This window comes from Zea mays, chromosome 6 (assembly GCF_902167145.1).
Source record: "Zea mays cultivar B73 chromosome 6, Zm-B73-REFERENCE-NAM-5.0, whole genome shotgun sequence".
NCBI lineage: Eukaryota > Viridiplantae > Streptophyta > Magnoliopsida > Poales > Poaceae > Zea > Zea mays.
Genome location: NC_050101.1, coordinates 38059010 through 38081974, shown reverse-complemented (window position 1 = coordinate 38081974; position 22965 = coordinate 38059010). Strand labels below are relative to the sequence as shown.

Genomic DNA, 22965 nt, shown 5'->3' with positions numbered 1-22965 from the left:
CCCTTGCTCTGTGATTCTCTGTGAACATCTTTTGTAAGGGCGAGAGGCTCCAAGTTGTGGAGATTCCTCGCAAACGGGATTGAGAAAAGAAAAGCAAGAACACCGTGGTATTCAAGTTGATCATTGGATCACTTGAGAGGAGTTGAGTGCAACTCTCGTCCGTTGGGACGCCACAACGTGGAGTAGGCAAGTTTTGTACTTGGCCGAACCACGGGATAACCACTGTGTCATCTCTGTGATTGGATTCTTGTGGTTATTGTGTTTTGACTCCTCTCTAGCCACTTGGCATAAACTGTGCTAACGCCTAATCAAGTTTTGTGGCTATAAGTTTAAGTTTTTACAGGATCACCTATTCACCCCCCCCTCTAGGTGCTCTCAAGAGGGGAGACCCACGGCGCAGAGAGAGAGGACGGGTGCGCTGGGGTAACGGCTCAGCAACTAGCAGCGCGGGTCCACGAGGCAGAGAGGGGAGAGGGGCGCTCGAGGTGAAGAAACTAGCGCCGACAACCTGGCCCCACTAGGCAGCGAGCGGGAGAGAGAGAGCGCGCGGGGGAGGGAGTTGCCGCTGACAGGTGGAACCCACCTGTCAGGCGGCGCGGGCGCGCGACCTGGCTGGGCCGAGCTGGGCTGGTTTGGGCCAGAATGGCTTTTTCCTTTTTCCTGAATTTCCTAATTCCTTTTCTATTTCTTTTCTCTAGGGTTTTCAATTCCAAATTCAAATCAGGTTTCAAATTCAAACTAATTCAAACATGTGCAACAATTCAAAGGATATTTAAGCTCAGCATGATGCAATATGTCATGACCCATAGTGTTTTGGCAAAAATAAATAATTAACATCTACTAACTTAAGCTAATTCTACTTAAAAGAAAGAGAGAGAGGGAGAGAGAAAATCTAGAGATAGATAGAAACTAGAGAGAGAATAGTAACACATGAATTTGGGAGATAATTAGAAAGAAATTTTATACCCGCAAATTCAGGGTGTTACAGGGCGTAATGTTGTAAAAGAGATAAAAGGGAAGGGTCTAAGTGAAGATGTCAGTGACACATTAGAACAGTGCCACGAGGCACTTCACGATGTTTTGAAATCCTAGGGGCCCCGATGCAAATTGAACAACGCGGGCGCGCGCATTTTCCCTGTTCGCGGGCCGACTCGAGCCACATACAGCCCATTACTATTCACGTTTTATCCTTTTGTTTTTACTGTCAGCTTGGGAAATTTGTAAGAAATAGTAGAAAAATGGTAAAATCATGAGACAAATTTTGCTAGACTCCTAAAATCACATAGTATTTAATAAAAATAATTCCAAGATTTTTATCCCAAACCTGGAATTGTGTAGCATTTAAAGGTGCTTAACCCAAGTCTTTTAAAATTTTAGAAATAGTTAAATAATTCCAAAAATTATAAAACTTTTTAAGTAGGCTTAATATGGTGATTAGAGCCCCTAAGTGAAGTTTGAAATCATTTGGGCATTGTTTGACTAGAAACCCAATAACTAGCTTCATAGGATTAATTACTTAATACTAATCCTAAAGGAATACCTAATTAGAAAACCTTAGTGATTAATTTGTACCATGAAGGAAAGTTGTATTCAAGATGCAACTTACTATATTTCTATTGAGTAACTGCATATTCATGACATAGCATAAGCATTCATGTACATGTATTATCATGAATTGAACACGAGGAAGAAACTGTAGTAGAGGAAGAGGTTGTCTCCCAGACTGAGAATCCTCTAGTGGAGAACAACTTTTACTTCGACATCTGTGGTGTGGAACCAGAACCTCCTGCAACACAAGGCAAGCCCCGGTGCATTATCCCTTTTCCTTGTTTTAAAATCTTTATCACCTTATATGATGCATTAGGTGATAGGAATTGTGTGCTAAACAATTGATGCATTTCCTTCCTTGGAAAAGTGGTTACCATTCCTTATTACCCGTTTTATTTAAACAAGTTTTCTAATGCTTAGCCTTGCTTTAGAAAACAAAATGTTTTGTTTTAAAACAAAAGGTGATGATTTACACTTGATGGGAATTTTTACAAAGAAAAGAACTATGATGGTGAATCCATCATGGCCATGATGGGTTCAACATCTGAAAAGTGTACCTTTGTCAGATACCAAACTTTGGGTTTACATAATAAAAACGAGACCGGGTGGGTGACTTGCACGAGAAAGGAGTCTCGGTGTAGTGTCTTTGTTTGAGTCGCTTAAGGACCGAGCCGATGTAGGCTTGATGATCGAGTACCTTTTAACTGGCCACATGTCTCATCATGGGTAAGCTCTGCCTTGGTTAGACCAATACCAGAAAGGCCACCACACAATGGGAGTGGAGAGATGGCGAGAGTAGCGTGTACCCTCCGTGGCAAAAGACTGGATGGTGGAGTATATGTGCCCTAACCATGTTTATAAACTCTCAAAGGCGCTTTATGGACTCAAGCAAGCCCCAAGAGCATGGTATGAATGCCTGCAAGATTTTCTTATCACTAATGGCTTCAAAGTCAGAAAGGCCGATCCTACTCTCTTTACTAAAATTGTTGCAAAAGACTTGTTTGTATGCCAAATCTATGTTGATGATATTATATTTGGGTCTACTAACAAGTCAACTTGTGAAGAGTTTAGTAGGATCATGATACAAAAATTCGAGATGTCAATGATGGGGGAGTTGAAGTATTTCCTAGGATTTCAAATCAAGCAACTCCAAGATGGCACCTTCATCAGCCAAACAAAGTACATTCAAGAAATACTTAAAAAAGTTTGGAATGAAGGATGGCAAACCCATCAAGACACCCATGAGAACCAATTGACATCTCGACCTCGACACGGGAGGTAAATCCGTAGATCAAAAGGTATACCGGTCGATGATAGGATCTTTACTCTATTTATGTGCATCTCGACCGGATATTATGCTTTCTTTATGTATGTGTGCAAGATTTCAGGCAAATCCTAAGGAAGTTCACCTTAGGGCCGTGAAGAGAATCATGAGATACTTAGTTTACACTCCTAAGTTTGGGCTTTGGTGTCACAAGGGATCCACATTTGATTTAACTGGATATTCCGATGCCGATTGGGCAGGGTGTAAAATTGACAGAAAGAGCACATCAGGGACTTGTTAGTTTCTAGGGAGATCCCTGGAGTCGTGGGCCTCAAAGAAACAAAACTCAGTAGCTCTTTCTACCGCCGAAGACGAGTATATTGCCGCGGGACATTGTTGTGCGCAATTACTTTAGATGAGGCAAACCCTCAGGGACTATGGCTACAAATTGAGCAAAGTCCCTCTCCTATGTGATAATGAGAGTGCAATCCGCATGGCGGATAATCCCGTTGAACATAGCCGCACTAGGCACATAGACATTCGGTATCACTTTCTGAGGGATCACCAACAAAAGGGAGATATCGAAATTGCTTATGTCAACACCAAGAACCAATTAGCCGATATCTTTACCAAGCCACTAGATGAGAAAACCTTTAGCAAACTTAGGAATGAGCTAAATATACTTGATTCTCGGAATTTTGATTGAAACATTGCACACATAGCTTATTTATATACCTATGATCATGTCTCTTTCATTTGGTACAAATGTCTATTTCCTATTCTTCTTGTGCCAAGACTACGACTAATGTGTTTTCAAGTGTAATTCTATACTAAGTCGTAGATTGAAAGGGAAATGGAGGATACGACAAAGACAAGGCTTCCACTCCAAACTCTGACGGTGTCATTTAAACTTTGTCGCTACTCCACAAACTCTCAAATTGGTATAATCTTTCACTCATATTTCTTTTACCAATGGGGGAGAAAGTATTAAAGGGCTCTCAAGTTCTCCGTTTTTGGCGATTAATGCAAAAGGGGGAGAGAGTATTAATCCCACAGAAAAAGGACTGCACCACCATTTCAAATTTCAAAATTTTCACAAAATGTTTGTTTTTCAATTGATATTCAAGCCAATTTTAAATTAGTATGAACTTTCAATTGGTATCTTCAAAAGTAAAATATTCTCAATTGATATCAATTGGTATCTATGTTTCACTTGATTTATGAAAGTAAAATTTCAAATTGGTATCTACTTCAAAACCCTCTTAAAAGCTAAGAGGAGAATTTCATTCAGGGGGAGCTTTTATTTAGTCAAAGAAAAAGCATTTGAAACAGGGGGAGAATTTCAAATCTTGAAAATGCTTCTTGCAATCTTATTTATATACCTTTGACTACTTGCAAAAGTTTTGAAAAGTTTTCTAAAAGATTTGCAAAAACAAAACAAGTGGTGCAAATGTGGTCCAAAATGTAAAATAAAAGAAAGCCAATCCATTCACGCTTATTCTTAGTAAGACTTTCAAATTGGTTTAACTCCAAGTAACCTATGCACATTCATCACAAATGCAAACTAGTTTCATTTCTGCACTTTAATTTGTTTTGGTTTGTGTTGGCATCAATCACCAAAAAGGGGGAGATTGAAAGGGAAATTGGGCCATCCATTTCCTATAATTAATTTTGGTGGTTGACGACCAACGCAAACCTATGGACTAACTAGTTTGTCTAGAATTCATGTATTACAGGTGCATATGGTTCAACACAAACCAATAAAAGAATCAAGTTAGGGACACAATTCTAAAGGAGCAAAAGGACTCAAGTGTGCTAGAGATTGGCGCACCGGACTGTCCGGTGTGCCACCGAACAGTGTCTGGTGCACCAGGACCGTACAACATCAAACCAGCCACTCTCGAGAATTCCAAGGCGCGCTCCGCTGTAATTCACCGGACTGTCCGGTGAGCCAGCGGAGCAACGACTATCTGCACGCAACGGTCAACTCTGACGGGTGAACAATGCATCACAGTACCACGGTAGAATTCAGAGCAGCGAAGTCAGAGAGCACCAGACTGTCTGGTGCCGCAAGAAGACAAGCTCTCCAACGGTCGACCAGCTCTAGACCCTAACGGTTGGGTGACGTGGCGGCGCACCGGACAAGGAACAGTGCCTGTACGGTGGTGCACCAGACTGTCCGGTGGCACACCAGACTGTCCGGTGGCACACCGAACTGTCCGTGCGCCCATCGCCAGCAGCCTCCCCAACGGCTATGGAAGTGGTTGGGGGCTATAAATACCCCCCAACCACCTCATTCATATGCATCCAAGCATTCTGAATATTGCATTCAATATAAGAGCAAAAGACTCCACTCCAAGACACAATCAAAGCGATCGATCCACTCAAAGTCCCCAAATCAACTCTAAGTGCTTTAGGATTTGTGAGAGGAACTCTTGTGTTCTTTTGTTGCCCTTGTTGCTTGGTTTGGCCTTTTTCTTTTCCATTCTTATTTTCAAGTGCTTTGTAAGCGAGGCAAGAGACACCAAGTGTGTGGTGGTCCTTGCAAGGTCTAAGTGACCCATGAGATTAAGGAAGAAGGCTCACTCGGTCTAAGTGACCATTTGAGAGAGGGAAAGGGCCCAAATAGACCCGGTCTTTGTGACCTCCTCAACGGGGACTAGGTTCTTTGGAACCCATCCTCGGTAAAACAAATCATCGTGTTCATTCGCTTGATTCTCATTTGATTTGTTTTCCCCCTCTCTCGGACTTGAATTTAATTCTAACGCTAACTCCGGCTTGTAGTGTGTGTTTAAAAGTTATAAATTTCAGGTTTCGCCTATTCATCCCCCTCTAGGCAACTTTCACTTCCCATAATAGGATCCTTGAATGCGTCTTGGCGACAATAACCTTCTCCACACGCTGACACATATATGCTTAGAACCAACTATTACATGTTGTTGATCCATGGGTTGATTTTCCCCAATTCGCTAATTTGTTATATAATGGATTGTTTCTCAACACTCGATCGAATTAAGTGTTGAGATGAAGGCATGTTTGGGAACTCTAGCTCCGATTCTAGGAGTAACTTCTACAGAGGAGACGAAGAAGCTATACCAAATACTTTTTGAGGAGGAATAGCTTCATGGTAAATATTAGAGGAGGTAGAGCCATTTTTGGGTGAGAGGCTGAAACCACAAAATGTGTCCCCTCTTCAAGTATTTTGGCTCCTTTGAAGGAGCACTTTGAGGAGAAACTGTGCCAAATGGAGCTTAAATGAACTTCACTCCTCAAAAACCTTGTTAGGAAAAAATGAGGTAATTATATTGTTGATATGTTATAAAACTCCTAAAAATCTAATGTGAAAAATAGAAGAAATGATATGACATATTTTGGATTATTGTCCATTGCAAACTTATATGGGAAAATCCATAACTGAGTTAGAACGATATTACGGTCTTCAATAACATCCCAAAACCTCATGAGACGAGTACATATTTCTGTGCTTTCACAATAGGATAAAAAATCTATCAACTTTGTATATTTAATATTTAGAGGGTGTTTGGTTTCTACGGATTAATTTTTAGTCTCTCCATTTTATTATATTTTAGTCTCTAAATTATCAAATACATAGTTTTTATATTTAGCAATTTAAGGACTAAAATGGAGGTACTAAAACTTAGTCCTTAAAAACTAAACACCCCCTAATTCCTAATTAGATATGAGCTATGTGCAAAATAGTGACCATCATAATCATCAGCTGACAGATTGGTCCTTGACACGTACATCTACCTTTTTGCCGACTCAATCATAAATTAGAACCAGGCCCAACTCGGCTCACCTGGGCCTGCCCAGCAGTCCGTCCACACGAGAAGGACAGGCTAATGGATCCATCCTGGGCCGAATCACAAAAAGGTTTGGCCGCATTCCGCGCGAGGGGTGGGCCCCCCGACGCGCGTCAGCACGCGTGGATAGCACGCAAACATCACGGTCCGCTCGTAAACCCGGGTCACTGCTTGGTGGGTCCGGCTGCCGGCTGGTGTGTGGGCTCGATTCGGTTCCTTCGTCGCTTTGCTTTCTTCCTTTTCTTCCCTTCCCCTCCCAGTCGCACGCGCTCGCGACGCGCAAGTCGCAGCAACCGTGACTCGCCCCGGGCCCGCATGGCAGCGGGCATGGTGCGTGCAGGTCAAAGCCTATCCACGCGCCGGCCCCGCGAATAGCACCCCCGGGCCCGCATGGCAGCCTGACTCGGCGCCACGCGTTTGCTCCTCCCGGCTCCCATCTTGGCTCCTTCCTTCTCGTCGTCTCCTCGGCTATATATCCGCCAGCCGGGGGGAAGGGGAACGGCCAAACCAGCACCCGCCGCCGACAGGGAACATCGCCGGCCGAGATCGGCTGCACATCTGTGCTGCTTCAGGGCGCCGGAGTTCGCGTCGTCGTTCGGTATGCCCAACTCTCCTCCCACCTTTTGTCTCTCTATATAAATACCTGCGCGTAATTCGGTTAGATTTACTTTTTTGTTCCACGAGTTTAGGGGTTCATTTGATGCGTGTAGATCGTTGGTTTTTGCTTGTCATCGTTGTGGTAGAGTTCTATGGATGGTGTGTGATCTGCCGATCTCAAGTGCGTGAGCGTGGCTATAGTTGTGAGGATCCTCCGAATTAACCTTCCCCTGTTTGATCGATCTGGGTGGTGGTGGAGGGGAATTTTATCGTGCATACATGATCTTATGGGGGTCCAGCTCCAGCAATGATTAGGGCGGAGGAGTTAATTGTAAATTAAAATGTTTTAGCGCTGGAATTTGGGTGACCAGTAGATCCTACCTTTTGTAGGGAAGAAAGGTAGCGCTTAGGGTGAACTATTATATGATAACAAGCAGGGTCTGTTCTGCTTGCCAATAGGAGTATACCATATGCAATCAGTTACGTATGGCCGATCCTAGCATGCTCAAGTGATGTGCAGTAGGAAATTGGGATGATACTCGACCATTATATGGGTAGCATTCCAGTTTTCTACTGTACATCATTCCAATTGCCTCTGCATAAATTTTTTTCATTCTCATTAAATGATGTGCCATATCAGTGATCTGGACGATGTGGCAAACAATCGATGAAGAAAGAGACAAAATGAGTTTCATGGGGTAAAATACCTAGGCATATTGTCTATTGCTTGTTACATACCAAATCGCACCCAACGAAACTCTCTACTGGGGAGACTATTCAACAAAGATTTCATTTCTTTCTTGTTTATGTGGCATCTTAGAAACACAAATATGAAACCTACCCATTGAGAATAGCCTAAGGGTGTTGTGGCTTTTGAAAAAGTTGTGTGGATTGTGGAAAAGCAGTTGTGGGTTATTAGCCGAGGTCGCGCTCGGCCCAGGCAGTAAACCTGTGCTCGAGGTCGCGCTCGGCCGAGGCAGTAGACCTGTGGTGGCCGAGCCGCGCTCGCCTGCTGTGTCAGATTTTCTCACCTTATTCTTCAACGTGTTACAATCTACATTCATATTCTCTCAGTCTACACTTCAGCTGGCTCACAGTTTGATATATATAATCTGCATGTTCTTTCTTCAGGTAACTTGCGGGGTCAATGGGAGGAGGGAAAGACAAGCATGACGAGAGCGACAAGGGGCTCTTCTCGAACATGATGCACGGCGTTGCCGGTGGTCATGGGTACCCCCACCAGGGATACCCTCCGCAGGGCTACCCACCGCAACCAGGAGCATACCCGCCTCCCCCAGGGGCGTATCCTCCTCCTCCAGGGGCATATCCTCCTCCACCTGGGGCATACCCACCACAATATGGGTACCCTCAGCCAGGTGGCTACCCACCTCAAGGTGGATATCCTCCTGCAGGCTACCCCGGCTCATCTCACCAGGGTATGATCTCCTCTTCATCAGTTCTATACTTAGTTTGTAACTTGGAGTGAGATCAGAATAGCTAGCAGTTGCATCGGTACTGACACAACATGGTATGACTTACTCTGCTTAGTTTGTAACGTAGAGTGATATTAGAATAGCTAGCGGTTGCATTGGTACTGACTCAACATGGTATGAATTACTCTGCGGTTATGTGCTTTACCTTGGAAATCATGGAGCCTTCACCATGATAATATCTAGTAGAGCTTTCCTTTCACAAAAGAAATGGCTATGAGAATAGCTAATTTGTCTAACTCCAGCAAATACTCGTATTTGTAAGTAATAATAATACAACAGTTTATATAGTACGTAGTTTGAGATTGTTTTGGCTTGCTTGCTTTGTTATATTGCTTATATATTACATTTTATTGTCCAGATTTAGAATTGTACTAAACCAACATTTACATATACATTCTGTAGCTGTAATGTTGGAAATTGGTATTTCTGTTCTGTTGATCCAGTAAAATATTGAAGCTCATTCCATGCTAACTGATGCTTCTTGTGATTCCAGGTTATGGGAGCAGCCACGGCGGGGGCCACGGGGGCCACATGGGGACGGGGGCAATGCTAGCGGGAGGTGCTGCCGCGGCCGCTGCCGCTTATGGAGCACACAAGCTTTCTCATGGCCATAGCGGACACGGTGGACATGGGGCCTTTGGAGGCTATGGTCACGGTGGTTACGGCCACGGGTATGGTGGCCACGGCAAGTTCAAGCATGGTCACGGCCACCACGGCAAGTTCAAGCACGGGCACGGCAAGTTCAAGCATGGCAAGCACGGGCACGGCATGTTCGGCGGCGGCAAGTTCAAGAAGTGGAAGTGATGTGCCCTCCATGGTTGATCGTAGCTGAACTCAGGCTTCCAGGACATGTGTTGCCAGTAATACCTTTTCAGCGTTACTCATCCTTCATCTGTATTTCCAGTAATCCAGCTTGTGGCGAGTGACATAATGCTAATAAGTGACATAAATAACCATTTGCTGATATGCTGTATATGTTGGTCTTGTGGATGGAGCGCTCTGAAGATTATATCCATTGCCAGTAATAAATCGTGGCTTTATCTGACCAATCGATTTCGGTACGTTGTTGCTGGTGTCTGAAAAGACGTGTTGATCTGATGACATCAACCGTTTCCCTGCTTGCCTGAGGCTCTGAGGCTGAAATAGTAGATCGAGTCATGTCTCTAAATTCTGTTCTTATAATGAAAATCATGCAGTGGGTATGAGCATAGTTTAGGTAGAGTTTGGTTCTCTAAATTCTGTTCTTATAATGAAATCATGGAGTGGGTATGAGCATAGTTTAGGTAGTGAGTATGAGCATAGTTTAGGTAGCATTTGGTTTCAGAGTCAATTGGAGTGGTTCTGTCCAGGATATTTTGAAAAGATGGTTCAATATTTAAGCATAATTTTTATTTTTTAAGTTTCATATATAATCAATTCAAACAATACTAAATTGAGGACAAAATAGCTCTATCCTATCATAATACAAACCAATCAATAATTTATAGAGAACGAAAGCTGCATCGCGCATGAAATTCATGGGAGCCATGTTCGCTGTGGTTACTACAATATTTTGTCTTTATCAATTACAATTATAGTAGTCTAAGGGTATGTTTGGTTTAGCTTTTAATTTTGGTTTTTGCTCCCTAAAAGCTAAAAGTCAAACCAAAGGATTGAATACAATAAAGAGTTTTTTTTTAAAAGCTGACTTTCTCGTAGTGCAAAATTTAAAGCACCTATAGACCTGATTTTAGTGGCTTTTGGATGGAACCGTGAAATATATATCAAAAAACATTTAACGATTTTTAATGGTTTCCACCAAACGATTTTAGCTTTTTAACAGCCCGCATCAGTTTTTTCACATGTCGTAGCTCTTCCACAGTCCATAAATCGCAGCTATGCAGCCGAACAGATGCGGCCGTTGGCCGCACTGCTGTGAGGTGTGACTTTGAGGGCAGAAGTATTTTCGTAAAATCGCTTCCCATATTGATATTGTGATGAAGCATAAATATGTTTTCTCCTAAGACAATAAATGGCACAAGAATTACATGTTTCGATCCGGGTCACTGCGCTGTAGGCCCGGCTGGTGATGTGGGGCTCGGTTCGGTTCTTCGTCGCGTTGCTTTCTTCCTTTCCTCCCCTTCCCCTCCCACGCACGCCGGTCGCCGGCACGCGCTCGCGACGCGCAAGTCGCAGGTCGCAGCAACCGTAACGCGCCCCGAGCCCGCATGGCGGCCTGACTCGGCGCCACGCGTTTGCTCCTCCGGCCACCATCCTGGCTCCTTCCTTGTCGCCGTCTCCTCGGCTATATAGCCGCCAGCCTGGGGGAAGGAGAACGGCCAAACCAGCACCCGCCGCCCACAGGAACATCGCCGCCCGAGATCGGCTGCATACCTGTTCTGCTTCTGGGCGCCGGAGTTCGCGTCGTCGGCTCGTCGTTCGGTATGCTCAACTCTCCTCCCACGTTGGTCATCTATACTATACTCCCACCTTTGTTGTCTCTCTAGTATCTATATAAATACCTTCGCATAATTCGGTTAGATTTATTGTTTTTGGTTCCACGGGTTTAGGGGTGCATCCGGTCCGGTGCGTGTAGATCGTTGGTTTTTGCTCGTCACCACGTAGTAGAGTTCTGTGGATGGTGTGTGATCTGCCGGTCTGAAGTTCGTGGCTGCACTTGTGAGGATGTTCCGAATTAACGCTCCCCTGTTTGATCGACTGTGTGATGGTGGAGGGGAAATTTACCGTGCGTACAGGATTTTTATGGGGTCAAGCAATGATTAGGGTGGATGATTAATTGTAAATTAAAATGTTTTATCGCTGTAATTTGGGTGGCCAGTAGACCCTACCTTTTTTTTGTGGGGGGTGGCCGGGTGGGGGGGTGGGGAGAGAAGTGTAGCGGTTAGGGTGAACTATTTATTATATATGATAACAAGGAGAGGAGTATAACATATGCAATCAGTTATACGTATGGCCGATGCTAGCATGTTCAAGTGATGTGCAGTAGGAAATTGGAATGATCCTCCACCGTTATACGGGTATCTTTTCAGTTTCCTACTGCATATCATTCCAACTGCCTACATCACATAACTTTTTTCATTCTCATTGAATGATGTGGCATATCAGTGATCTAGATGATGTGGTAAAACAATTAATGAAGAAAGAGATGAAATGAGTTTCATGTGATGAAGCTATGTCTACACTATTATCTAGACATATTGTCTATATATGAAATCGCACGGAAAGAAACTCTCTATTGCGAGAGACTATTTTAACAAAGATTTCATTCCTTTCTTGTTTACATGGCATCTTAGAAATACAAATATGATACCTACCCACTGAGAACCAATGAGAATAGCCTAAGGGTCTTGTGGATTTTGAAAAGGTTGTTGTGAGTTGTGGATTGTGGAAAACAAGGGCGGACTCATGGCCTAGCGAGCGTGGGCACTTGCCTAGGCTCATCCATTAGTGCAAATAGACTTATATATGTGTACCAAGCAATAAAATGCAACTAAACATAGGCAAAAACTGGGCAAGACGATATCTTTATAGTATGAGTATTATATTTTCTTAGGCTTTTGAAGATTTCTGGGTCTTCCACTCTTCCACGGGTGGAAAAGTAGCCGTGGGTTATGGAATGTGCGAAAGTTAAGAATCGTTTGGTTCAATAGTTGTGGCTTCTAAAAAACTGCCGTTAGCTTCACTCAGTGACAAGTGGACCCTGTCTGTCTTGTCTTCTTCCTCCGGATGGATCCTTGACCAAGGTCGTGCTTTCTCGCGATGGTGGACCCAAGCTCGCCTGCTGTGGCAGAGGTCATGCTCGCCCTTGGCGACCAACCGAGGTGGTGGAGCGCTAGACGAGGAGCTTGGTTGCATGAAGAATAGATGTGTGTAGGTAAAATGAATCATTATCTTCATAACTATTGGCAGTGAGTAATGGCAACGACTACTGTGCAATTAGGTCTTACTTGCACGCTTGCACGCTTGCACATGAGGCCTGATTGCACATTTCGCTTGCACATGAGGCCTGATTGCACATTAATCGTTGTCGTGAGTAATTTTACGTATTTTCCCAACTTCACAGTCAATGAAAGAAGTGGAAGTCTGTTATGAAAGTTGTACATGTATTAGCTAAAAGCTGCCTTTTGCTTTGGCTTTAGATGGGAGCCAACCTCTTTGGTTGGCTTTTTTTGCTTTTTTAAAAGCCAAAGCAGTTTGAAAAGCCTAACCAAAGGGGCCTAAGGATCGATTGCCTCGTCATGTAGTCCGTGTTGCAATGCACAATTAATTATCATCTCTTAGATCAGATAAATCATTTTTTTCTGAGTTGCAATGAGCAATTAACTACCATCTCTTAGATCAAACAAATCATTTTTTTTCTTCCTTCGGCAAGTACACAGCAATCTTCTTTTAGCTGCTCTGTTTTAGCATTCTTCTGATCCTGCAGTGGATCATGTAAGATTGGGTCAGTAGTTGTGTAAGGAGAGGGAAGTAGAAGCAAACATTCAGAGAGGGATACCTATGTTTAGCCATTATGTAGTTTATGGATAGAAAATGTTCTTACGGAGAGGGAAAGCCAGAACTTTGTTATTAATAAAGCTTCCTTCATCTAGAAAAAAAAAGCTCTCACACTATTGCATTCATCCTGTTCCAATATATACCATTCAATTTGCTCGGTACACTGCTACATCCATACTGAAGCTAGACCACTTTTGTGCCTGCATCACCTGTTCCATTACCGTGCATTCTTTTGCAGACACACTCTCCATCCCAGAATATAAAGTTTAACCATTTTTTATTCTAGTCCTATAATATAAGATGTGCTCTATCTAGACATGTATACATCGACGCAATAGCATAGAGAGAATTAATACATTTTTTGGCCTTTGAACTAGAGATATTGTTGACACTTTTTTGGGGCGCCAATCACTCAACACGAACCAGCGATAGTGCTCTCTGCACAGGGGCGGACGGTCCGCGGCCAGGGGCCGGACGGTCCGCGGCCTGGCGCGGGGCAAGGGTTTCCTGCCTGACGGCCGGACGGTCCGCGCCCTAGGACCGGACGGTCCGCGCGTGCGCAGGGGCGGCGGAAGATCGCCGGCGGTGCCTGGATCTCGCTCCTGGGAGGGACCCTGTCTGGGAGGAGAGATCCTAGGTGATGTCTAGGCTCGAGCAGACCGACCTAGACTCCTCTAATCAACGTAGAGTCGAAGAGAAGCGGAGAATTTGGGGATTGAGAAGCTAAACTAGAACTAAACTAAAACTACTCCTAATTGTACAGGAAATAAATGTGAGATAGAGGAGGGGGCTAGACCCTTTACAAACTAATTTCCGAGCTAATTCCGCGAATCTAGCTAACAACCGTTGCACAAAACTCGGAACCCTAATCTGTTCTGTGCACGTGTGGACCGTCCGGGCTACAGGCGCGGACCGTCCGACCTTAGGGCCGGACCGTCCGCAGCTCAATTTGGTGCCCAACAAATGTTTACGCCTTATAATACTGGGACAGAGGGATTATGTCAGATTTGATTTTTGATCACCGCATTCTTCAACCTGTTACAATCTACATTCATATTCTGTCTGTCTACACTTAAGCTGGCTCACAGTTTGATATATACTCTGCTCGTTCTTTCTTTAGGTAAACTTGGGGGAGCAATGGGAGGAGGGAAAGACAAGCATGACGAGAGCGACAAGGGGCTCTTCTCAAACTTGATGCACGGCGTTGCCGGTGGCCATGGGTACCCCCCGCAGGGATACCCTCCGCAGGGCTACCCACCGCAACCAGGAGCATACCCACCTCCCCCAGGGGCGTATCCTCCTCCACCCGGCGCATACCCACCACAATATGGGTACCCTCAGCCGGGTGGCTACCCAACTCAAGGTGGATATCCTCCTGCAGGCTACCCCGGCTCATCTCACCAGGGTATGATCTCTTCATCAATTCTAATACTTAACTTGTAACGTAGAGTCAGAATAGCTAGCAGTTGTATCGGTACTGACTCAACATGGTATGAATTGCTCTGCAGTTACGTGCTTTACACCTTCACCTTCGAAATCATAGGGCCTTCACCATGATAATATCTAGCAGATCATTCCTTTCACAAAAAGAAATGTCCATGAGAATAGCTAATTTGTCTAACTCCAGCAAATACTCGTGCATTTTTTATTTGTAAACAATAATAATATTTAAACAGTTTATGTACTACAGTCCCGAGTTTGAGATTGTTATGGATTGCTTTGTTATATTGCTTATACATTTCATTGTGTAGATTTAGAATTGTACTCCCGTACACTTGAAACTAACATTTACATGTATATTTTATTGCTGTAAGGTTGGAAATTGGTATTTCTGTTCTGTTGATCCAGTCAGATGTTGAAGCTTATTCCATGCTAACTAATGCTTCTTGTGATTCCAGGTTATGGGAGCAGCCACGCCGGGGGCCACATGGGGACGGGGGCAATGCTAGCTGGAGGTGCCGCCGCCGCCGCTGCCGCTTACGGAGCACACAAGCTTTCTCATGGCCATAGCGGACACGGTGGACATGGGCCCTTTGGAGGCCATGGTCGTGGTCGTGGTCGTGGTGGTTATGGCCGTGGTCGTGGTCACCACGGCAAGTTCAAGCATGGCAAGCACGGACACGGCATGTTCAGCGGCAAGTTCAAGAAGTGGAAGTGATGTGCTCTCCTTGGTTGATCGTAGCTAGCGGTGGTAATGAATCACGATCTAAATGTTTTTTCACAATATGTTAGAGTCCGTAAATAATTTTAGTTTAAAAATGAATAAAAATATAGCTCGATCCTAATCAGATTCGATCCTTAAATTTTGTAGTGTAAAATTTATGGCACATTACCATCCCTAATGATAGCTGAATTCAGGCTTCTAGGACATGTGTTGCCAGGAATGCCTTTTCAGTATCTATCTAGATTGTGGCAAGTGACATGTTGCTAATAAGTGACATAAATAACCATTTGCTGGTATGCTGTATATGTTGGTCTCGTGGATGGAGCGCTTTAAAGATTATATTCTGTGTGTTGGAATGATATGGTTGTACTGTATCCTGACCATGCTGGCACTGAATGGTTTCTGTTGCCAGTAAATCATTGTTCATGCAAGTTATTATCTGACCAATCGATTTCGTTACCTTGTTTCTGGTGTCCGAAAAGATGTGTGAATCTGATGACATGAACCGTTTCCGTGCTTGCCTGAGAGGCTGAAATAGTAGTTTGAGTCGTGTCTGTAAATTCTCTTACGAAATCATGCAGTTGTTATGTTATGAGCATAATTTAAAGAGAGAACGAAAGCTGCAATCACATCAAATGCCATTGCATTTATCAGTAGTTGTAGGAGTAGCTCCCCACCTCTTTCCGTTTTCAGAGAGTGGGTCGAATGGCGGCGTCGATTTTTAGCTGTGGACCTAGGATGGCCCAAGCGTCTCTTTGCTTCTTTAAGACTAACTCCAACGGAGCAGCCAAACGGCCAGCCAAAGCCAATATGGCTGCCGTGGTGCTACTGTAGCGCCTAGAAATAGGTTCCAACAACACAGTCAAAAGGAGCAGCTATTTTAGAGGGGATGAGAGAGAAAAGCTAGATTGGCTGGTTCAGAGCCGGCAACCATTTTCTCCCCTTAGTCTCTGACAATCCGGACCCACTTCTGAGGCTTCTGGCCACTCGCCCTGGGAACCAGCTATTTTAGCTGCTCCGTTGGATACAACGGACGTATGGATGGCCAGCTAAATTACTGTGGCAAGCCAACGGCCTGAATGTCTGCCCGTTTTGGCTAGTGCCTGTTGAAGACAGCCTAACAGGCCCCATCTAGAACAGGGTACAATTTTCTGTCGGGCCTAACAATGAAACGTACTCTGTGGCCCGCTAAACTAGCATTTGATTTGGTTTACTAATTAGTATCATATAAATAGATTTTATTTAAATAGGATTTGTTCAAGTACCTTCTAAACCTTTAAATGATTTGTACTCTATTTGAACCGGTCCTTGTGCCCGATCTCAACACGTCTAGCATATAATATATATAAATACATTTTATATGGTGACTGGGAAACCACAATTTCAATCTCGCGTCGCCTCCTGTGAGATGGCTTGGATGGCACCAAACCATAGTAGTTGTCGCCGCCCCTTCCTCCTCCCCTCTTCGTTTTACCACCATTAAAGTAAATAGCCGAAAGTCCTGAGCTTGCAAGGATGATGTCAGCGGGTCGTCCTCACGTCCTCGTGGCTTAGGGCCTCGTAGACGTGGCGGCATCGCCATAACAGATGCTCGTGTCGGCGTCCCTCTCCATGTACATCAATCGATGATCTGACAACTCTGCTACACTAACACCTAGTAGTCCCACTTGCGCATCACTAGTGTACGAGTATACATGTGCAAATGGTTCGGGCCTGCTGGGCAACTTGTGTCTCGGCACGGTTTAGCTCGGCCCGAGCATGACTTATCTCATTGTCCATCATGCCAGTGTCGGCCCGGTCTGTTGTCCATCGGACTTGTGCCAGCCCAGTCCAATCACTATGTCGTGCCTAGGTCTTAGGTACGACATGAGTGATTTTATTTTTTTTCTATATTTTTTAGAAGAATATTTATATTATGCTTGAGTATAGAGTATAAAATATAAAACAATATTTGTGTTATTTTGGCGTTGACTAGGTGATTGTAAATGACTAAATGTGTGTTTTGAGTCAAACAACCATGACTCAAACCCCGCAAAGCTAGTAGAGGTGCACGGCAAACTATGATAGTTAGTTCAAGCTATTTCATTTTTTTCATTTCAATTTTGTGAGGTCATACCTACCACCTGTAGGAAACGGGTGACGCCTAAGAGGGGGGGGGGGTGAATTAGGACTTCTAAAACTTTTACTAAAACTAGGCCACAATTAAATCCCTAGAGCAAAACCTATGCAAGAATCAAAACTAGAATGTGCAAACTAGGTTTTGTCTAAGTGTTGCTATCTCTACCGCAAAGGCTAAGTTTCAATCTACACTAAATAAGTATGACAACAAGATTGAAACTTAAATGCTTAATATAAATGCGGAATGTAAAGAGCTAAGTAGAGAAGCAAACTCTCGTGGATGACGCCGGTATTTTTACCGAGGTATCCGGAACCGCGCAAGGTCCCGACTAATCCTCGTTGGTGCCCCTACGCAAAGGGAAGCCCACGCGAGGGCCAAGCACCTCGGTCGAGTAACTCCGTAGAGAGCCGCGGGCCTTCTCCACGCGCAAGTGGTGCTCCGCTTCCGGCTCCTCTCGGACGCTCCCCGCCGTCTCCACTATCGAGCTTCCGGCCGAAACGCCGCGGGCCTCGTTCCCTCCGGTACACGGTGGCGGCCGTGACACAAACACGGTTGTCACGGTCTCGCAAGACTCTCGCCCCACTCGGTACAATTACAACGGCTCGCGCAAGAGCCGAGGGGTTGTGAGGTTTATCTAAACTCACTCAACTAACTAGGATTCACCTAGAGCAAGCGCTAAAGCGGTCTAACTAACCTAAGCACTTCGCAAAGCACCTACGCTAATCACCGAGTGATTCTATTAAGCACTTGGGTGTTTGAGCACTTGGAAATATGCACTATGTGTATTGGAATGTTGCTTGGGCTCTCACACTTGAGAATGGACGGTTGGGGTGGTATTTATAGCCTCCACACCCCCAACTAGCCGTTGGACAGAAAGCAGCAGCTTTCTGTCGTCGGGTGCACCGGACAGTCCGGTGCACCACCGGACACTGAACAGTAGATGTCCGGTGCCGCCACGTCAGCCGACCGTTGGCGCCTGTAGCAGTCGACCGTTGGATCCGACCGTTGCCTTTCTGCCCGTTGGCACACCGGACAGTCCGGTGCACACCGGACAGTCCGGTGCTACAGCCAGAGAGTGTCTTTCTGCGGCCTCTCCGCGCAGACTGTCCGGTGCCTCACCGGACAGTCCGGTGCACACCGGACAGTCCGGTGCACACCGGACACCGATGTCCGGTGCACCACCTGGCGCTGGCTGACAGCCCTTTCTTGGATTTCTTCGCTGATTTCTTCGGGCTTCTTTGTTCTTGAGTCTTGGACTTCTATGCATCTTTTTATGTCTTCTTTTGAGGTGTTGCATCCTCATTGCCTTGGTCCAATTCTCTTCGCATCCTGTGAACTACAAACACAAACACTAGAAAACTTATTAGTTCACGGATTGTGTTGTTCATCAAACACCAAAACTCAATTAGCCAAATGGCCCGGGGTCCATTTTCCTTACAATCTCCCCCTTTTTGGTGATTGATGACAACACAACCAAAGCAAGTAAATAATACAAATATTTGAATTAAAATGTGCAATCTACTTGCTAGGATGCATGATTGTCCCCACAATGTGACATTAAGGACTTAAGCCTCCCCCTAACTCCATAATTCACTTACTTCCTATTTTTGGACCAAATAACCAAAACCACTTAAAAAGTCATTTGTAGATATAAAATTTTAAATTGGTGGTGTTTGGTGTTTGATATAGTTTTCATTGCTTTGGCCCCTAAACTTCTCCCCCTTTGGCATCAACCACCGAAAAGGAAGACATTAAAGGCATGTAGGAAGTAAATAAAAGCTTGCCCTCAACAAATGATATCACTAGAAGTATATTAAATTAAGCCATGAAGGATACCACTTGTAGATCATGAAAGATACCATGAGTAGGAGTTCCTCAAAAGATTATTTCTCCTAAATGAGTATTCTCCTTTGGAAAGAGTTTTTCTCCCCCTTTAGAGATGAAGAAATACTCCCCCTGACAGAGATCCTCTACTTAGGAAAAAGCATGTGAGAATTAGAGGTGCAAGACATGATTTGAAAAGACTAACTTCCCTTATGCATAGGTAACAGAATGTGAGTTAACCACTTATGCATTTTTAGCAACATGGAAGCATATGATATGAAATATAGTCTAATCAAATATTGGAGAAGACATGTAAATGGTACTGAATGTAGTCTCAAAAGATACCAATTGAAGACCAATTGTAGGTCAGTGGCGAGCTTGAGAGACATGAGAGTTCTTGGAGATTTTGCAGTGGAAGATTGTTGTCTTTCTCCGGGGACCTTATTTTCCTTACAATGAGACTATCACATAAAATAGACTTGAAAAGGTGTTAGTCTCAAAGTATTAGATTATAGAGTAACCTCCCCCTAAAGGTGTGCATACAAGTTTTGAATACTTGTAGGAGACATGCACTTTGATTTGATATCAAGAGGGGCAAATTATCCATAATCCAAACTTTGGCACATATAAGTTAAATGATACACTTTGTAGAAATCAAAATTTTCAATTGATGCATCATTTACTATGGAGTGATATAAGAGCCATGTGCCGTGCTTAAATAATCATTTTAAGCCATGTAGGTTTGCTTAAGTATATGAATTAAGAACAAGCAATCCTACCATATGATTTACCTAGTATGCATGATTTTAGACAAGAGTACATAACAAATGTAATACTAGGCAAGAAAGGTAAACTAGATAAAAGGTAAATAGATACGCATATCTAAAAACGAAGAATACAATAAAACTAGTTACCTTAGTCATGGGTGGGAAATTTGGGTCCAAAATTTTCACTAACACACTTGGCAGTAAACTTGATCCAATATGATGTATCCCATGATATACATCCCAACTTTGCCAAGTCTCCAAATTTCCCGAAGACCTTTGGTCCACTCACTTCCCTTTCGGGATCCAAACCTTCTTGGTGCTTTTCATGGTTGAAATTATTTCCTTTGGCACCCAGATGCGTTTGGCCCCCTTTCCTTTGTTGGCTTGCTTGTTGGCCTTGATTGCTATCACCTTTCCGTTCTTTTTCTTCTTGATCAAATATGGTGTAGCATCCTTTTTGTTCACCTTTTTGATGTAGGTGCTGGAGATTTTGCTTGTTGGCTTTTGCTTGAGCTTTTGCCTTTGTTTATCCCCGGTCATCGCCTTGCATTGGAAAGACTTGTGGCCTTCCTTGAGGCATAGCCTACAAATCACAGTTTCTCCCTCCATAGGCTTGTTCACTCCCGCAGTGGTGTTATCCTGTGGAGGTTGGATTTGTTTGGCTTTGCCTTTCTTGTCATACAAAGCCTTGCCAAGGCGAGCCACTTCTTGCTTTAATTGTTCATTTTCCTTTCCAACCTCATCCGTACATGTCTCTATAACAATTTTCTCAACAGCGACTTGGTTGCAGGTGTTAGAATCATCAATTAAATCAAAGCAGGAAGTAGAAGCATCTTTCTTAATTATTTCAGATATTTCAACTAAAGATGCTGCTGGGGTGCTACCAATGCTTTCTAGCTTAGTAGTTAGCTCATTATTGTGTATGCTAAGAATTTCCATTTTCTCTAGCAAATTTTCAATAGCTTCTTGGGAGCTAGCTAACTTAGCCTTAAGTTTTTCATTCTTTTTAATAAGGCTATCATCGGTAGCAGTGGATGGAGCACTAGATTCTAACAGCTCAATTTTAGTTGATAGCTCACTATTTAAGTTTGCAAAAGTTTCAAATTTTTCTAGCAAACCTTTGTAATCATTTTGAGAGCTAACCAACTTATTTTTCAAATTTTTAAGTTGAGCTTTCTGCTTAGTGCAAACATCCTGAAAAAATTCTACGGCTTCTGCAAGCTCATCTAGAGAGGCCTTTCCCTCACCTTCATCATCACTACTACTTTCATCACTAGAGGATGGAATGCTTTTGTTACCTCTTGCCATAAGGCATTTGTGTGATGTCCGTGATGATCGTGACGAGGACCGGTGGCTGCGCGTCCTTGGAGATTCATCTTCACTTGAAGAGTCATCCCAAGTTCTAACACTTGTGAGCGCCTTGCCTTTGCTCCTCTCCTTTTTGGGTTTGGCCATATTTGGACAGTTGTCCCTGAAGTGGCCCTTCTCCCCACATGCGAAGCATCCTCTCTTCCTTTGCTTTTTCCTGTCAATGTTAAAGAGAAGATCCTCGACCTGCAGGGGCACACCCATTAGATTAATCTTGCGGATCATCCTCATTACCTTTCCGACGCGTCGGATTGTTTCTTCGTCCTCGGAGGATGATGTGCATGGTTGATTATCTTCATCATCATCACTTTCTTCTTCTTCTTCCTCTTCTTCGCTTGAGGAACTTGGAGTGGGAGCCTTCTTTTTGCCCTTCCTTTCATCACATGCAAAAGCATATGGCTTTGAGGAAGTTGGCTCCTCTCCCCGACTCATTTTTCGCGACATCTCAAAGGCCGCGATTTTCCCAATCACAATGGTCGGGGTCATATTGCTTAAGTCCTCCATGTTGTGAAGGATGGTGATGATGCTCCCATATTTTTGTTGTGGTAGCAGGGAGATAATCTTCCTTACAATGTCCGCATCACCTAGCTTATTAATGCCAATAGAGTTGAGCTCATTGATTATTAGATTCAAACGAGAATACATGTCTCTAACAAGCTCATCATTTTTCATAGCAAAAGAATTATACTCATTTAAGACTAGGCAATGTTTTTGCTCACGGACATTGGATGTGCCGTCATGGAGCTCATGCAATTTTAGCCAAATCTCATTAGCAGTTTTCAGAGTAAATACTTGATTGAAAATATCCATGCTAAGAGATTCATACAAGCAATTTTTGGCTCTAGCATTTAAATGGATTTCTTTTTCCTCACTCGTGGTGGGTTTCTCGGGATTCTTGAGGGGTTTCATCCCGTCACGAGTGACTCTCCAAACACCTAGATCAACGGCCTCTAGGTAGCAAGCCATTCTAGCACTATAATATGGGAAATTAGTGCCGTCGAAGTGTGGTGGCCTATGGGTATCCATCCCTTCCTCTAAAAAGCGTCGGCTCTTTTAGCGGTGAAGCTAAAACGTTTCAAATGAGCCAAACCGGCCTCTGATACCACTTGTAGGAAACGGGTGACGCCTAAGAGGGGGGGGGGTGAATTAGGACTTCTAAAACTTTTACTAAAACTAGGCCACAATTAAATCCCTAGAGCAAAACCTATGCAAGAATCAAAACTAGAATGTGCAAACTAGGTTTTGTCTAAGTGTTGCTATCTCTACCGCAAAGGCTAAGTTTCAATCTACACTAAATAAGTATGACAACAAGATTGAAACTTAAATGCTTAATATAAATGCGGAATGTAAAGAGCTAAGTAGAGAAGCAAACTCTCGTGGATGACGCCGGTATTTTTACCGAGGTATCCGGAACCGCGCAAGGTCCCGACTAATCCTCGTTGGTGCCCCTACGCAAAGGGAAGCCCACGCGAGGGCCAAGCACCTCGGTCGAGTAACTCC

At 43.9% G+C, this 22965-nt stretch overlaps 2 protein-coding genes across 3 annotated transcripts; both read left to right on the top strand.

Annotated features, from left to right (window-relative positions):
• The first annotated feature begins 7140 nt into the window (after positions 1-7140).
• LOC100283877 (glycine-rich protein A3) lies at positions 7141-9771 on the top strand. The gene is made up of 3 exons (NM_001156775.3): positions 7141-7234; positions 8365-8669; positions 9220-9771. The coding sequence occupies exons 2-3, from the start codon at positions 8381-8383 to the stop codon at positions 9528-9530; spliced, it is 600 nt and encodes a 199-aa protein (NP_001150247.1). The 5' UTR covers positions 7141-7234; positions 8365-8380; the 3' UTR covers positions 9531-9771.
• Positions 9772-10843: 1072 nt separating this feature from the next.
• On the top strand, positions 10844-15761 carry LOC100273398 (glycine/proline-rich family protein). Of its 2 annotated transcripts, none has more exons than NM_001147835.1 (3): positions 10844-11147; positions 14344-14628; positions 15122-15682. In NM_001147835.1, the coding sequence occupies exons 2-3, from the start codon at positions 14361-14363 to the stop codon at positions 15379-15381; spliced, it is 528 nt and encodes a 175-aa protein (NP_001141307.1). In that variant the 5' UTR covers positions 10844-11147; positions 14344-14360; the 3' UTR covers positions 15382-15682. The 2 variants fall into 2 exon arrangements, with proteins under 2 accessions (NP_001141307.1, XP_020394429.1); XM_020538840.3 differs by lacking the exon at positions 10844-11147 and adding an exon at positions 11603-12600 and having other exon boundaries at positions 15122-15761.
• The last annotated feature ends 7204 nt before the right edge of the window (positions 15762-22965 follow it).

What these genes read in the sequence shown, in the direction of transcription:
- LOC100283877 (NM_001156775.3), top strand. Translation starts at nt 8,381, where the DNA reads ATGGGAGGAGGGAAAGACAAGCATGACGAGAGCGACAAGGGGCTCTTC. An exon ending in CCCCGGCTCATCTCACCAGG is followed by an intron (nt 8,670 to 9,219) that starts GTATGATCTCCT and finishes TTGTGATTCCAG; the next exon opens with GTTATGGGAGCAGCCACGGC.
- LOC100273398 (XM_020538840.3), top strand. An exon ending in CCCCGGCTCATCTCACCAGG is followed by an intron (nt 14,629 to 15,121) that starts GTATGATCTCTT and finishes TTGTGATTCCAG; the next exon opens with GTTATGGGAGCAGCCACGCC.